The 15,849-nt window shown below is 61.6% G+C and overlaps 1 protein-coding gene across 1 annotated transcript in view; it reads right to left on the reverse strand.

Moving 5' to 3' along the window:
• FBLN2 (fibulin 2) overlaps positions 1-15,849 on the reverse strand; it is an 83,403-nt gene that overhangs the window by 16,936 nt on the left and 50,618 nt on the right. The window contains exons 6-8 of the mRNA XM_079122241.1: positions 1,517-1,726; positions 985-1,098; positions 563-664 (exon numbers count right to left, since the gene is read on the reverse strand). Coding sequence (XP_078978367.1) covers positions 563-664; positions 985-1,098; positions 1,517-1,726 — 426 coding nt within the window. The remainder of the gene's footprint in view (positions 1-562; positions 665-984; positions 1,099-1,516; positions 1,727-15,849) is intronic.

Here is a 15,849-nt window from a genome sequence, read left to right on the forward strand (position 1 = left end):
TGCAGTGGGGCACGCCTGTCATCCCAGCAGCTCTGGAGGCTGAGGCAGGAGGATGGCAAGTTGGAGGCCAGTCTCAACAACTTAGCGAAGCCCTAAGCAACTCAGTGAGAACCTGTCTGTAAATAAAATATAAAAAGGGCTGCGGATGTGGCTCAGTGGTTAAGGCCCTGGGTTCAGTCCCAGTACTAAAAAAAAGAGATAGAAACAGATTCTCAGCCCAGCACAGACCTACTAGTCAGGACGGCTGGGGAGTCCGAGGGATTCTCAGGAGCCTCTTTTTACCAGGTGACAGGGTACATGTTCAGCTTTGAGAAGTACTGTTCCAACAGCGGCAGAACAACAGGTGGAAGGAGCTGTGGTCCTGGACCTGTGGAGCAGCACCACGGCCCACCCAGAGGGCACACACTGCTTGGTGACACCAGAGGGAACTGCTTCAGCAGCTCCACTGGGGGCTCTTTGTCACAGCAGCCAAACCTCATGAACACAGCGAGCTTTAGGTCCTGGCCAGCCCACCACAGGCCAACCAGGTACTCGGAGACAGGAGGCAGCCCAAGGTACTCACCTTCACAGGACACGCCGTCCGCCATGATGGCATAGCCGGGGAAGCAGGAGCACATGGCCGAGCCCCCGACGACGCTGCACACCTGCCTGCAGGGCCCGTTGTCTGCAGGGAACCACGCGGGAATCAGGGCACACCAACCACAGCCGGCCCCGCAGGCTGGCCTGGGTCTACTCTGTGACTCGGACAGAGACAGAGGCCAGAGAGGCAGAGGACGGACGGGTAGACAGGTGGACAGATGGGTGGGTGGGTGGGGGGATGGTGGACATACAAACGGGCAAAGGAACGAAGAGACCCCGGCCACAAGAATGAACTCACGAGAGCTGGGTCCGAGTCTCCCTCACACAGTCCCCCTAAGAGGTCAGGGCCAGGCCCTGGGGCAGGGGCCACAGGACTCAGGGAACAGGCCCTGCCCTGCTGCTCACCTTTGCAGGTGTTGGGCTGCGGCAGGGGCAGCGGGATGGTGTTGGGGGGCACGTGGGGCGACTCCGGCCTGGGTTCGGACTCCCGGGCGGCCCCCCGCTGTGCAGGTTCTCCGTCTGTCAAGGGCAGAGCAGACACACCGTCAGCCAGGCCCGACGCAGTGGGTAGCACGCGGGCAGTGACGGAGGCCTCGCTGACCACCGTCCTCCCACAGGAGAAGGAAGCGGAGCTCAGGTGCAGCCGCAGCTCTGGGAAGGACGCCAGCTCCGGGCGAGGGCGCAGGCCAGCAGCAGGGGAGGACGGGGAGGCGATCTACGCCGCTCAAGAGCCACCGAGGCCCCCCGCCAGGGCCCTGCGGTGGCACACGGCTGTTCCCATGAGGCCTCTGGGCGGGCCCGCCCGGGGTCGAGTCCAGAGTGGGCACCGCGGCTGACCCCCGCTGACGACGCCGCGCCTGCCTGGCCTCGCCAGCCCGACGGCTGGGCTCCCAGGCTCCTGCAGGAAGGCCAGCTGCGCCGCTGTCCGCAGCCTTACCTGGGCGACAGGTGCGGCCGTCGCCTTGCAGCGCGAAGCCGGGGAAGCAGGCACAGCGGTAGGAGCCCACGGTGTTGATGCACAGGTGCTGGCACAGCTCCCCGGGCAGCAGCAGACACTCGTCCTGGTCGTCGCCCGGCAGGCTGTTGGCCATCTCCGCCTCCGTGTCCAGGGACAGGGCCTCCCTGCTCGCCACCTCTGCCTCTGAAACTGGGGTGGAGGCCAACACTCAGGACGGAGCCTGCTGGGTCCTGGGATCCTGAGCAGGTCCAGCACATGGTCAGGGTGCAGGAAGGGCAGATGGACGGGCTGGTGGATGGATGGATGGACCAAGAGGTGGGGCAGTGGGCTGGTGGATGCAGGGCTGCATGGACGAGTGGAGACGAGAACAAAGAAACAGAAGGAAGATGGGCACGGGGGCACACGCCTGTCATCCCAGCAGCTCGGGAGGCTGAGGCAGGAGGATAACAAGGTGGAGGCCAGCCTCAGCAATTTAGCAAGGCACTTAGTAACTCAGAGAGACCTTGTCTCTAAGTAAAATAGAAAAAGGGCTGGGATGTGGCTCAATGGTTAAGGCCTGGGTTCATCCCCAGTACCTAAAACCAAAAAGAAGTGAAAGGATGGATGAATGGATAGAGGAATAGATGGACAGACAGATGAATGGACATGTGGATAGGCAGCTGGTCTGGTTGATAGTTCCAGGGATGGATGGAGGAATGGGTGTATGGCCAGGTGGACAGGTGTGTGGGTGATGAATGGATGGACAGGTGCGTGGGTGGGGGGGGTAAATGGAAGAAAGATGGGTGGATGAATGGAAAGTGAGTGGGTAGGTGGGTAGCAAGGTGGATAGAAAAATGGATGGATGGATGAATGGGTGGATGGATGGGTGGATGGATGGGTGGATGGGTGGACGGATGGATGAATGGGTGGATGGATGGATGGATGGATGAGTGGATGGGTGGATGGGTGGGTGGATGGGTGGATGGGTGGACGGATGGATGAATGGGTGGATGGGTGGATGGGTGGGTGGATGGTGGATGGATGGGTGGATGGGTGGATGGATGGATGGATAGATGAGTAGATGAGTGGATGGGTGGATGGGTGGACGGATGGGTGGATGGGTGGACGGATGGAAGAAGCCTGGCCACACCCTGAGCCAGGCCACAGCAGCCTCTCAGCTTGAGGTCGCTTCTTCCGCGACCTCTCTGGACACTCCCTTGCCTCCTTAGAACCACCCCAAAAAGCCGGGTGTGGGGGTGCTACCGTCATCCCAGCGGCTTGGGAGGCTGAGGCTAGAGGATCATGAATTGGAGGCCAGCCTCAGCAACTCAGTGAGACCCTGTCTCTAATAAAATCTAAAACGGGGTTGGGGATGTGGCTCAGGGGTCGAGTGCCCCTGAGTTTGATTCCCAGTACCAAAAAAAAAAAAAAAAAAAAATACATACATCACCCATGGAATCCCTGTCCCATTTCCAGGGCAGAGTCCAGAGCTGAGTCCAAGCCTGGAAGATTCTAAACTGGATCAAGTACAGTAAGATGACTACTTTCTTCTCCCAGACATAGACCTCTATTAATATGACCACTGGTGGCACTGGCCATTCTCTGCTTACGTACTTAGCGTAGTGCTCCAAGTGCACAGCAAGCCGTGGGAGGTTTCCCGGCCTGCTTGGAGCCTCGCTGAGGCCCGGGGAGGCAGGGGCCCCTTGCTTACCCTTGCAGGACCTCCCATTGGCTGTCATGGCGTAGCCCTGCTCCGGGCATGCACACTGGTAGCTCCCAGGCACGTTGAGACAGCGGAAGGTGCAGAGGATGCCCGCGCCTGAGCGCACTCATCAATGTCTGTCAGAGAGAGGTTTGGCCTGTGGTGAACCCCGATGCACGTCCAGATCCCAGCCCCCGAGAGCCTGTCCCTGTCACCGCCATGGAGACACAGCTCCCAGTCTACCAATGAGGAAGTGGAGGAGCATTTCCCAAGGCTGCTCCTCGGGCCACTGCGTAAACGCTTCTACCAGCTGCGAACCCGTCGGGTCCCCCCCGCGGGCCTGCGCGGGCTCCCAGCCCGTATCAACCTGACCCTTCATCCCGCTGAGGTCAGGACCACATCTCCCGTTTATAGAGGAGGAGCCCGAGGTCAGAGTGGAGAGGCCCTGTGCCCAAGAGAACATCCCAGGAGACTGAAGGGCTGGGACCTGAACTTCTACCCATAAACCCCGGTACATCCCCAGCATCCCCTGCCTGGAGCCCGGGGAAGGGCGCACGGAGGCAGAGCAGAGACCCACCTGTGCAGGTGTGCCCGTCCTCTGCCAGCTGGTAGCCCTGGCGGCAGTAGCACTGGTAGGAGCCGTAGATGTTGGCGCACTCCTGGCTGCACCGCAGGGCCTCACATCGTTCACGTCTGCAGAGACGGGCTGCTGCTCAGGGCTGGGGTCCTCCTGGACCAGGGCAGAGGCCGGGCCTCCAGCACATCTGGAGCCTCCTCTTGAGGACCTGTTAGTCCTCGCCATCTTGGGCCAGTGGCAGAACGGAGGCCCAGGAAGGGACAGGGAGCCAACCAGGGACAAGCGGCAGAGGCCAGCCCAGAGTCCCCCCCAGTGGGGAGCTTGTGCTGCCCTACTGGTGCACCACAGCACCTGGTACCGATGGCTCTGGTGGCGTCTGTCACCTAGGAGCTGACAAAGGCCTAGTATGTACAACCCCTGAGCGAGCACAGAAGTGAATCCCATGGAGAGCCAAGGACCAGGGCCAATGGGACAGCTCCCAAGATGACGCCAAGCTGCTGGCAGAAGGGCTCTTGTCTTCTGCTCTATCAACTAAGAACTGCCAAGGCCCTACTATGTGCTGGGCCTGGGGACCCAGCCCTGAAACAAGATGGGACAAGTCTCTACCTGGTGGAGCTGACACGTATGCAGAGAGACAGGGCTCGACAGGAGTGAGATGATAATCAAGTCACACCATCACTACATCCAAAGGTAGCCAGCGAGCACGGCATGGGGGCGCACGCCTGATCCCAGCAGCCAGGGAGGCTGAGGCAGGAGGATGGCAAGGTGGAGGCCAGCCTCAGCAACTTAGCCAGGCCCTGAGCAACTCAGCGAGACCCTGTCTGTAAATAAAATCCAAAAAGGGCTGGGGGTGTGGCTCAGTGGGTTAGCACCCCGGGGTTCAATTCCTAGTAAAAAAAAAAAAAGTAGCAAGTACTGTGGAGAAAAGAGAAGGGACAGGGACCGGGCTGTGCTTGGGTGACGCTGGCCTGCGGCTTCACTTAGTGATCAGGGAGGAAACCCGAGGGGGCGGGAGCGCCTGGGGGAGGGGCCCTCCAGATGGAAGGCGTGGCAGGTGCCGAGTCCCGGGGGTAGAAGCGTGCCCGGGGCTCTTAAGGGAGAGTAAGGAGGCCAACATGGGAGGTCCGGAGGGGCCCACGCAGAGCAGGCAGGGGCCTCGAGGCTGCCGTGGAATCCTCAGGACCTCACTGCGTGGGTGCTCAGGAGACGGCATGTCACCGCACTGAGCTCTGAGCTTCCGGGCGGCCAGAGCCCCACCGGGCCTCTTGGAGGCCGGAGCATCCAGCGGCGTGAGGCCTAAGAATGGGGGTGAGGCAGGCAGGGCCCGCCCACCCCGCAGGGCCCACAAGCAGCCTGCGTGAGAGGCGCGCCACGCCGTCCGCACCAGCAAACGCGGGAAGCGGTGAGGGCGCCAGGTTTGTTCAAGGGAACGCCACCGTCTCTGCGACGGCCAGGCCACTCAACGCCCCCACCCCTGCGCTGGCCTTGGCCATGGAGGGCAGCTCTTCCTCCTGACCAGGAGGCTGGGGGGAGGCGGCCTCTGCAGGGAGCGGCAGATTCCCGCACCCTGGAAAGACAGTGCCAGGCGAGCGGAGCCAGGGAGCGCCCTCCGCTGGGCTCAGGCCCTCAGCGGCCTCCGTCCACGCCAGTCCCCACCAGGCCCGGCCCAACCGAGGAGAGAACTTAGCTTCTCCGTTAGCCCTGGGTGTGCCCCCACCGGCATGGGCGCCGATCTCAGAAGCCAGACCCTGGGCCGGGCCCTGCCTGTGCCTGGTTGAACGCACGGTGTGTTCTGGAAGAGTTTAAACCCAGCCGGAGGCCGTGGCTCACGCCTGTCCTCCCAGCAGCTCGGGAGGCTGAGGCAGGAGGCTCGCAAACTGGAGGCCAGCCTCAGCACCTGAGCAAGAACCCGTCTCTATACAAAATCTAAAAAGGGCTGGGGTGTGGCTCAGTGGTTAAGCGCCCCTGGGTTCAATCTTGGGACCAGAAAAACCAAACCCAGAAGTTTCAATCCACCCACCGCCATACAAACCGGTGCGTTCCATTAACGTGGACGTTTCTGGGTTTTTGGGAAGCCAGGGAGATTGGGCCACCAGGGACTCAGAGGCTGGCGGCGCCGCCCAGTGGGTGCTGCGTGGCCGCTCTGACCGGCACGTGCCCACCCCGCCTGCAGCCCGGGCCCGGGCGGGCGCAGTACCTTCGCAGTGCTTGCCGTCCGCGGCCAGTCGGAAGCCCAAGGCGCAGGCGCAGCGGTAGGAGCCGGGCGTGTTCTCGCACGTGTGCTGGCAGAGGCGGCCGGGCGACGCCCAGCACTCGTTCACGTCTGCAGGGGCGATAGGGGCGCGGCATGGCCAGGCCACCGTGTCCACCAGGGTCCCGCCCAGGGCGGACCCGCGAGCCCGCCCCACTACCGACGCAGGTCCGGCCGAAGGCGTCCCTCTGGAAGCCGGGCTTGCAGTCGCAGCGGGTAGGACCCCGGGAGGTTGTGGCACACCTGTCCGTCGCCACAGCGGTGCACGCCTGTCTCACACTCGTTCACGTCTGGGGGAGGAGCAAGCGGAGCGGCCTTTGTCCTGGGTGCGCCCTCTGGGTGGCCTCTTGCAGGTGGGCAACCCTGGGCAGGCGGAGGCTGGGAGGCCACGGGGAGGCCGGCGGCCTTACCCACGCACGCGGAGCCGTCCTCGTTGGCGTGGTAGCCGCGGCGGCAGACGAGCGGGTTCCTCTGGCACGTGTAGGAGCCCACGGTGTTGACGCAGCTGAAGCCCGTGCGGCACGGCTCCGCCAGGGACGTGCACTCGTTGATGTCTGGAGAAGCGGGGGTGCGTGATGGGAGAGCCCGGCATGGGCCCTTCCCCTGCTGCACTGGGAAGTGGCCAGTCCCCGACTCCCTGGGCTTCCAGGACAGTCCGGCCCACCCCCTGTACCACTGGGCCTGCCAACCCTCCTTCCACACTTCAGGCCTCCGCAGCTACCTCCAGGCACAGCCTGCCACAGGGCCTTTGCACAAGCTGCCCTGTCTCCTTGGCCCACACTGCCCTCTAATATTTCATAGCTGGCTTGTACACTTCCCCAAGTCATCACCATGAGGAGAACCTTCTGGACCATTCTAGGGAGACCAGACTTCTGGACAGCATCTGTCCTTCCTCCTCTCCCTCTGCATTGCTCATTCCCAAGGCTGACTGTGGCCTTGACCATTCCTGTCCAGGGCTGTCAGCACTCTGCTTTTTATCTCTGGAGACCAGTCAGTAGCTTCTGGGGAGTTGGGACCTCCGGGCTCTGTGGCTGAGCCAGTGGCTTTTTGGAAGAAGTTGATGATGGGTGGGGAGAGTGGGAGTGTGGGATCTCAGAACCTCTTGGGGACGAGAACTGGTCCAACACCCATCAAACTGCAGCCCTCAGGCTTGGGATCATTCTAGAAAGTCTCACTAGCATTTTTTCTCTGTCTTTTTTTGTTGTTGTTGTTGTTGTTGTTACTGGGAATTGAACCCAGGGGCGCTTAATCGCTGAGCCACATCCCCAGCCCTTTTTATATTTTATTTAGAGACAGGGTCTCACTGAGTTACTTAGGGCATCGCTGAGTTGCTGAGGCTGGCCTCCAACTTTCCATCCTCCTGCCTCAGCCTCCCGAGCCACTGGGATGACAGGAGTGTGCCACTGTGCCTGGACCTCACTAGCATTCTTTGAAAAGGAGTTTCATGAGTCTGGTGTGGAGCCGTGGTGTGAAACCGGTGTCCTGGTTGTCTCTGGGCGTGTGTGTCTGTACCAGGTCACCATATCAGTCATGGGTGGGATTTAAAAATATTCGATATGCAATCTTCCAGCCCAATCCCACCAAAGCCAGGGGACAAACAGCTCAGCCAGGACGGGAGGGCTCGGGAAGAGCAGCTAGCATTCCACAAGCGTCTCCTGGGGCTGGCCACTGGACATGCCCATTCACAGGTGGAGACAGAGGCCGGGAGAACAAGAGGGCGAGCCAGGTCCACCCGGCCTCAAAAGCACGTGGAGGCCCCTGACGCCTCCCCGAGAGCCCGCGGTCTGGGCAGCTGCAGACGCTGCCCCACTCACCCACGCAGTTGCCCTCGGGGTCGAGCAGGAAGCCCTCCATGCAGCGCTGGCGCGCCTGGCAGTAGAAGGAGCCCTTGGTGTTCTGGCACGTGAAGCCCGCCTGGCAGTTGTGTGTACCCATGGCACACTCGTCCACATCGGCACACAGAGGCCCGGTGTCAGGGCAGCCCCTGCGCCTCAGGCCAGCAGTCCTGCCCACCCATGCGCGCCCTCAGGACGCTGGGAGCATCTCAAAGGTCTGCAGATCCTCCTGCCTCAGCCTCCGAGCCTTTGGGACAGGCGCGCACCACCACGCCTGGCGCGTTAACACCGCGTGGCAATACGGCAGCCCCACCCTGCGACTGCCACTGCTCTTGAGCACACCCCGAGCCCATCCTCCCTCGCTCCACGGTCCTCCAGGCCCTCCGCTCCCTCTGCCTGGAATACCCTTTCTAGTAGCTTCCCATTATTCAGGACTCCAGGATGACGTCACCTCCACTGGGGGCCTCCTCGGACCCGCCCCTGGCACCCAGAAACCTGCCAGGCCCAGAGAAGCAGCTTGGGAAGTGTCTGCTCACACAGCTGGAAGACCCCCCTCTCCTTAGAAGGCTACAGTGTTTCCGGTTAAAAGGGACAGAAGTGATCCTGGGGGGGGGGCTCTATCCCAAAATGCCGAAGGGAACCAAAATGTGGTGAGGGAAACGATTGGCACTGCCAGCAGGAGGTGGCCTCCCCGCATCCATCCTGACTACGCCGTGCTTCTGCCCCAAACACCATCTGTGGGATCCTTCCTGGGCAGGAAACCTCGCAAGAAAACTCTCTCCCCTCCTCCTCCGAGGCTGGGGCTGCGGGTGGGGCTGGCCAGGGGCGTGGCTGGGGCTGGCCAGGGGCGTGGCTGGAGCGGGAGGAGCCAATCAGGGACGTGGCCAGGGGAGGAGCAGAGCCATGCTAGGAGAGGCGTGGCCAGGGGTGGGGCGGAGCCAGAATTAGGGCGTGGTCAGAGGTGGGCGCGACGGGGCAGGGCTTACCCCAGGTAGGCCAGGCCCAGTCCCTCACCTGTGCACTCGCCATCCTTGAGGGCGTAGCCGGGCTCGCAGGTGAGTGCCTTGTAGCAGCGGAAGGAGCCCACGGTGTTCACGCAGTGCTCGCCCCGGCTGCACGTGTGAAGATCCGTCACACACTCGTTGATGTCTGCAGGGAGAGCGAGCGAGGCTGGCTGTCACGGCCTGCAGGGTGCTCCGTGTCCAGAGGCCGAATACCACCAGGGGATCTCAGGCCACCAGGAGGCAGGACGCTCCAGACCCTGTCCTTCGAGGTACTCACCATCCAGGAGGGGCCCGGGGCGGATGTCCCCTTAGCAGGCCTCCCTTCATTCAACAAAGATTTATTAAGCACCAGCCGTGTGTCAAGCACGCTCTTGGCAAGAGGGACAGGTCAGTGACCAGGGCGAACAGACATGCCCACCCGCGCTGAGCAGACGCTCAGATACACCAGTGCACACGAGGAGGATGGTCACGAGTGTTACGGAGAAAAGGAGGACATGACGCAGGGCCGTCTGCAGCACGATGTGAAGAGGACATCTGGACAAGAATTTTGAAGAGGTGACAGAAAGAAGCCAAACTGATGGTCCAGACAGAGGGGACAGCTGTGTGAGGGCAAGGACCAGTCAGTCAGCAGGTGCGGCTGCAGGGGACAGAAAGAAGACTGAGCAGATGAGGCCAGGAGGAAAAATGGGAGCCATAGTGGGCTCCCAGCGGAGGAGGGAGGGTCTGCCTTGTTTGGCAGGGCGTCCTGGCTGCAGGTGGAGAACAGACTGGGGGTGAAGATGGTCTGAGGAGGCAGAGGTGTCTGGGAGCACCAGGTGGAGGCAGAGGCAAGCTGTCAGAATCTAGAAACACTGTGGAGGCAGAAAAAAAGACATTCACTGATGAATGAGGCCAGAAAGAGCCAAGGGGTGTACCAAGCTTCTGCCACAGCTTGAGATGGCGGGGCCGCGTCTGCAGAGGGACAGCTGGGAGCAGCAGGCCTGCAAGGGGACAGTCTGGGAGCCCTTGGCCGTAGGAGCCGAGGAAGGAGCTGGAGACACGCGTCTCTGCTTACCAAGGCCGCCAGGTGGAGAGGCTCAGACGGCTAGGGGCGCCTCGGGGAAGGGCAGGCAGAGCCGCAGCCCAGGAGTGGCCCTGGGGATACTCTGGGGATAGGGTGGCCGGGGAGGGGAGCAGCCACCCAGGCTTCGGGGCCTACCTGATCTTGAAAGGCCAGCCAGGTGGGGACCTTCAAGCTGCACCTCCAAGGAGGGCGAGGGGGAGCAGGTGGCTAGCGGGGTGGGGGGCAGAGGGGAAGGGACCCTCCCCAAATCACACGTGAACCAAGCTGTGACTGGTTCACTGGCAGCAAGCAGAACGGAACCCGGAGGGCCTGGCGGTCTCCCGGGCTATTCGATCCTGGGAGCAGGGTGCACCCTTCCCCTGCCATCTTCCTGCAGCCCAGGCCGCCTGGAGCACCCTCCCCAGAGCACCAAGAGACACGCTGCATACCTCTAGTGCTGGGGCACTCACTACCTCTGCCGGTGGCCTCAATGTAATATATTTGTAGAAAAATTATAACAACACCAAAGCGCTAGCAGTTCTTACATGAACTCACTTTTTTTTTTTTTTTTAAGTTTTGTACCAGGGACTGAACCCAGGGGTGCTTCACCACCGAGCCACTTCCCCAGCCCTTTTTCTATTTTATTTAGAGACAGGGTCTCGCTGAGTTGCTCAGGGCCTCGCTAAGTGGCTGAGGTCAGCCTCCAACTCTCGATCCTCCTGCCTCAGCCTCCCGAGCTGCTGGGATGACAGGAGTGCACCACCGTGCCTGGTCTGACTCCCAATCCTGAGGTGGGGGCTATCATCTCATTCCCCTGTGGCCTGCCCGGGTTAATAAACACACGCGGTACAAACAAGAACCACAGAAGCCCCGCGGAGACGCTTGTAGATGTACATATAATGGAAAGAGTGAGCGGCCCTCCATGATAAGACGAACACACAAACGAAATGCAGGCCCAGGCTGTGTGAGGTGTAGGAAGAAGGAAAGAGGCAACGAGAAGGTGTGCTCATAAATTTTGCTGAATGGAATGTGCTGTTGCTATTTATTTCCTGAACCCATTTCCCAGCTGCCGGGGGCCCCTTTGAACACGGGATCGTCTTCCCAGGCCACCTGGGAGCCGGCACACTGAGGCGCGGCAAGGAGAGGGTGTCCTGGTGGGGTGTCCGCAGGCCCAGGTGGGATCTGCCTTCCCAGACAGACACACACAGCCCCGACCCGCACAGGAAGAGCTGGCCAGCCGCTGGCAAGCAGGATCAAGAGGGCACATGTTGTGCCCATGGCTAGAGGCCTGGGGCAAACATGTCTGTGGCAGTCGCTCAGCCGGCACCCGGCCTGTATGCCCAGCAGCAGAGGGTGACCACGGAGACATGTCCAGGCCTGACATGGTCTCCAAGCACAGAGAAGACATACGGGGGTCCGGTCCCGTGCCTTGAACGAGCTCTGTGCAGACCCTGCCTCTGCGCCTCCGTCTGGGCTGTTCCTTCCACCCTGCATGCCCTTCCCGGTTTCCGAGTCCTGTCTCTCCACGGGGATCAGGGCAAATTCCACGTGCCCCAGTACGCCCCGATGCCACCAGTGAGCACACCCCCTCTGCCGGTGTCTGGGCTGCAGCATTAGCCACTGTGTCCCCGGCCCCTGTTCCTTTGGGTCTATGTCTGCGTAGGGACCATTAGCTGTAAAAACCAACGGCTTTGGTTTCCTCTGAAAAGGACCCAGACGGGAGCACCCAGGAGCACCCGGGAGCTGTAGCCGCTGGCCACACCGGTGCAGAGGGACAGGCCTGAAGAGCCGTGACCCAGCAGCCTCTGTGACCGGGCCCGGGGTCCAGGCCCCCCTCCCCTGAGCACCACGGAGGCGACAAGAGGGCAGCTCAACTGCTAGGGCCACCCAGCAGAGAGCGGCAGACGACGGGTGGGCTGTCCCCGCCTCTGCCCGTGCACCTCTGCAGGAGGTTCTAGATGCTTCCCAAGGATGCAGGCGGCTAAGGCGGCCCTGAGCTGTGGGCACCCGGTCATCCCCAAAGGAGATCAAGAGCAGCTTCCTCGTAACAGACGAGGAAACTGCGGCCGGGAGAAGGCAGGTCATCTGTGCCAGGTCACGGGGCCAGAGCACCCAGGCCACCCCGCCTGGGGGCACATTCTGCTGCATTTTCTGACTCTCTGGGACCTCCCGGAGGAGAAGCGGGACGGGGCGCAGGGTGCCGGCTGGTGACAGCTGCAGCGCGGGCGGGCGTGGCGAGCAGAGCCGAGGGGGCGGGGCCTGGCTTACCCACGCACGTGCTGTGCGCGTTGAGGATAAAGCCCTCCGCACAGAGCAGCGTGTGATTGACACAGGAGAATGATCCCGGGCTGTTCACACACAACTGTCGCCGGCTACAATCGTGAGTGCCCAGCAGGCACTCGTCTTGGTCTAGTGCAGCGACGGGAGGAAAAAGAGGGTCGTTAGAGGGGCGTGGCCTGCGGCCGAGCAGCTGGTGACAGAGCCGTGGAGGGGCAGGGACCGACCTGCTGCTCCAGGGCCTCCCAGTCCATCCGTGGGACACGGAGGCTCCAAGAGGGGTCTTGGACCCAAGTTGGAGTTCACAGAGCCCGGGAATCATTGTGGGCCCCACCGCCACAGGAGCACGAAAGGGAGGCTCAGAGAGGGCAGGCAGTCCACCCAGAGTCACACAGCGGGGCAAGACCAGATGCTAGCTCCTACCCGCACGCTGAACCTGCCCCAAGTCCTCACACCAGAAGGGGCTGTAGAGCCCCGTGCTCAGGGGGCCGGAGTAGGGGCAGCTCTGCTGGCACTGTGGGGCTGTGGTCTGTCCAAAGGGGGATGGGGTGTGGGCCACTTGGGAGGCAGATTTTACCAAGCTGCAAGAGGAACCCAGGATCGGGAAGAGTTTTAAAAAATTCTTGAGCTTGGCATGGTTGGCGTTTCATTTGATTTTTTCTTTTTATTTATTTATTTATTTTTTTAACCAGGGACTGAATCCAGGGGGCGCTTACCCACTGAGCCACATCCCCAGCCCTTTTTCTATTTTATTTAGAGACAATGTCTCGCTGAGTTGCTCAGGGTCTCGTTAGTTACAGAGGCTGGCCTCCAACTTGTGATCCTCCTGCCTCGGCCTCCCGCTGGGATTATGGGCCTGCACCACCACCAAGCCTGCTTTCATTTGATTATCCTAAACACAACAGGCCAGGGCGGAGCGCGTGTACCCTCAGGGTGTCTGTCTGCCCTCTGGTCAGCACCACTCGGCTCTCACTGCCAGAGGACCAAGGGAGGCCTGCAGACATATGGACACTGGCCAGTCGTCATGGCCACCAGAGGCACAGTTGGGCTAGGCCCTTGGCCCTGGGTCGCTCATGGGGGCCAGGCCCAAAAGAGTCCTGACCCAGAAGCAGTGCCTTCCTCATGTCCTCAGGGTCCTGGGAGGTGACAGGAAGCATGACCCAATCCTGAAACCTGTCCCCACCACTGGAGAGAAAGTCCTGCATGCTGCCACCATGCAGTGTGATTCAGGCAAATCTGTTGCCCTCTCTGGGCTCAAAGGATAGTTTTGGTGCACATCAGACCCCATCTCAGCAGAAGAGGTGGACACAGGGCGGCTTCCTATTGGAGGGAAGGGTGAGGGGTGGAGGCCGCTTCTGGGTGCTACTCTTACACCAATACCACACTGCCTTCCTCTGTCCCTCTTCCCTACCCAGGGCTGGAACATGGAGGGTCACGCTGGTCACAGACGAACTTCAGGCACACACACAAGGGTGACCTTCAGGGAGGGACAGGGTAAGCTGAAGAGTGGTCCACAGGCCAGCAGCCACCACATCACTAGGGTCCTTGTTAGAAATATGAGGACCTGAGCCAGGTGCAGTGGGGCACGCCTGTCATCCCAGCAGCTCTGGAGGCTGAGGCAGGAGGATGGCAAGTTGGAGGCCAGTCTCAACAACTTAGCGAAGCCCTAAGCAACTCAGTGAGAACCTGTCTGTAAATAAAATATAAAAAGGGCTGCGGATGTGGCTCAGTGGTTAAGGCCCTGGGTTCAGTCCCAGTACTAAAAAAAAGAGATAGAAACAGATTCTCAGCCCAGCACAGACCTACTAGTCAGGACGGCTGGGGAGTCCGAGGGATTCTCAGGAGCCTCTTTTTACCAGGTGACAGGGTACATGTTCAGCTTTGAGAAGTACTGTTCCAACAGCGGCAGAACAACAGGTGGAAGGAGCTGTGGTCCTGGACCTGTGGAGCAGCACCACGGCCCACCCAGAGGGCACACACTGCTTGGTGACACCAGAGGGAACTGCTTCAGCAGCTCCACTGGGGGCTCTTTGTCACAGCAGCCAAACCTCATGAACACAGCGAGCTTTAGGTCCTGGCCAGCCCACCACAGGCCAACCAGGTACTCGGAGACAGGAGGCAGCCCAAGGTACTCACCTTCACAGGACACGCCGTCCGCCATGATGGCATAGCCGGGGAAGCAGGAGCACATGGCCGAGCCCCCGACGACGCTGCACACCTGCCTGCAGGGCCCGTTGTCTGCAGGGAACCACGCGGGAATCAGGGCACACCAACCACAGCCGGCCCCGCAGGCTGGCCTGGGTCTACTCTGTGACTCGGACAGAGACAGAGGCCAGAGAGGCAGAGGACGGACGGGTAGACAGGTGGACAGATGGGTGGGTGGGTGGGGGGATGGTGGACATACAAACGGGCAAAGGAACGAAGAGACCCCGGCCACAAGAATGAACTCACGAGAGCTGGGTCCGAGTCTCCCTCACACAGTCCCCCCTAAGAGGTCAGGGCCAGGCCCTGGGGCAGGGGCCACAGGACTCAGGGAACAGGCCCTGCCCTGCTGCTCACCTTTGCAGGTGTTGGGCTGCGGCAGGGGCAGCGGGATGGTGTTGGGGGGCACGTGGGGCGACTCCGGCCTGGGTTCGGACTCCCGGGCGGCCCCCCGCTGTGCAGGTTCTCCGTCTGTCAAGGGCAGAGCAGACACACCGTCAGCCAGGCCCGACGCAGTGGGTAGCACGCGGGCAGTGACGGAGGCCTCGCTGACCACCGTCCTCCCACAGGAGAAGGAAGCGGAGCTCAGGTGCAGGCCGCAGCTCTGGGAAGGACGCCAGCTCCGGGCGAGGGCGCAGGCCAGCAGCAGGGGAGGACGGGGAGGCGATCTACGCCGCTCAAGAGCCACCGAGGCCCCCCGCCAGGGCCCTGCGGTGGCACACGGCTGTTCCCATGAGGCCTCTGGGCGGGCCCGCCCGGGGTCGAGTCCAGAGTGGGCACCGCGGCTGACCCCCGCTGACGACGCCGCGCCTGCCTGGCCTCGCCAGCCCGACGGCTGGGCTCCCAGGCTCCTGCAGGAAGGCCAGCTGCGCCGCTGTCCGCAGCCTTACCTGGGCGACAGGTGCGGCCGTCGCCTTGCAGCGCGAAGCCGGGGAAGCAGGCACAGCGGTAGGAGCCCACGGTGTTGATGCACAGGTGCTGGCACAGCTCCCCGGGCAGCAGCAGACACTCGTCCTGGTCGTCGCCCGGCAGGCTGTTGGCCATCTCCGCCTCCGTGTCCAGGGACAGGGCCTCCCTGCTCGCCACCTCTGCCTCTGAAACTGGGGTGGAGGCCAACACTCAGGACGGAGCCTGCTGGGTCCTGGGATCCTGAGCAGGTCCAGCACATGGTCAGGGTGCAGGAAGGGCAGATGGACGGGCTGGTGGATGGATGGATGGACCAAGAGGTGGGGCAGTGGGCTGGTGGATGCAGGGCTGCATGGACGAGTGGAGACGAGAACAAAGAAACAGAAGGAAGATGGGCACGGGGGCACACGCCTGTCATCCCAGCAGCTCGGGAGGCTGAGGCAGGAGGATAACAAGGTGGAGGCCAGCCTCAGCAATTTAGCAAGGCACTTAGTAACTCAGAGAGACCTTGTCTCTAAGTAAAATAGAAAAAGGGCT

This window comes from Sciurus vulgaris (genome assembly GCF_902686455.1).
Source record: "Sciurus vulgaris genome assembly, chromosome: 19".
In the NCBI taxonomy this organism is placed as follows: Eukaryota; Metazoa; Chordata; class Mammalia; order Rodentia; family Sciuridae; genus Sciurus; species Sciurus vulgaris.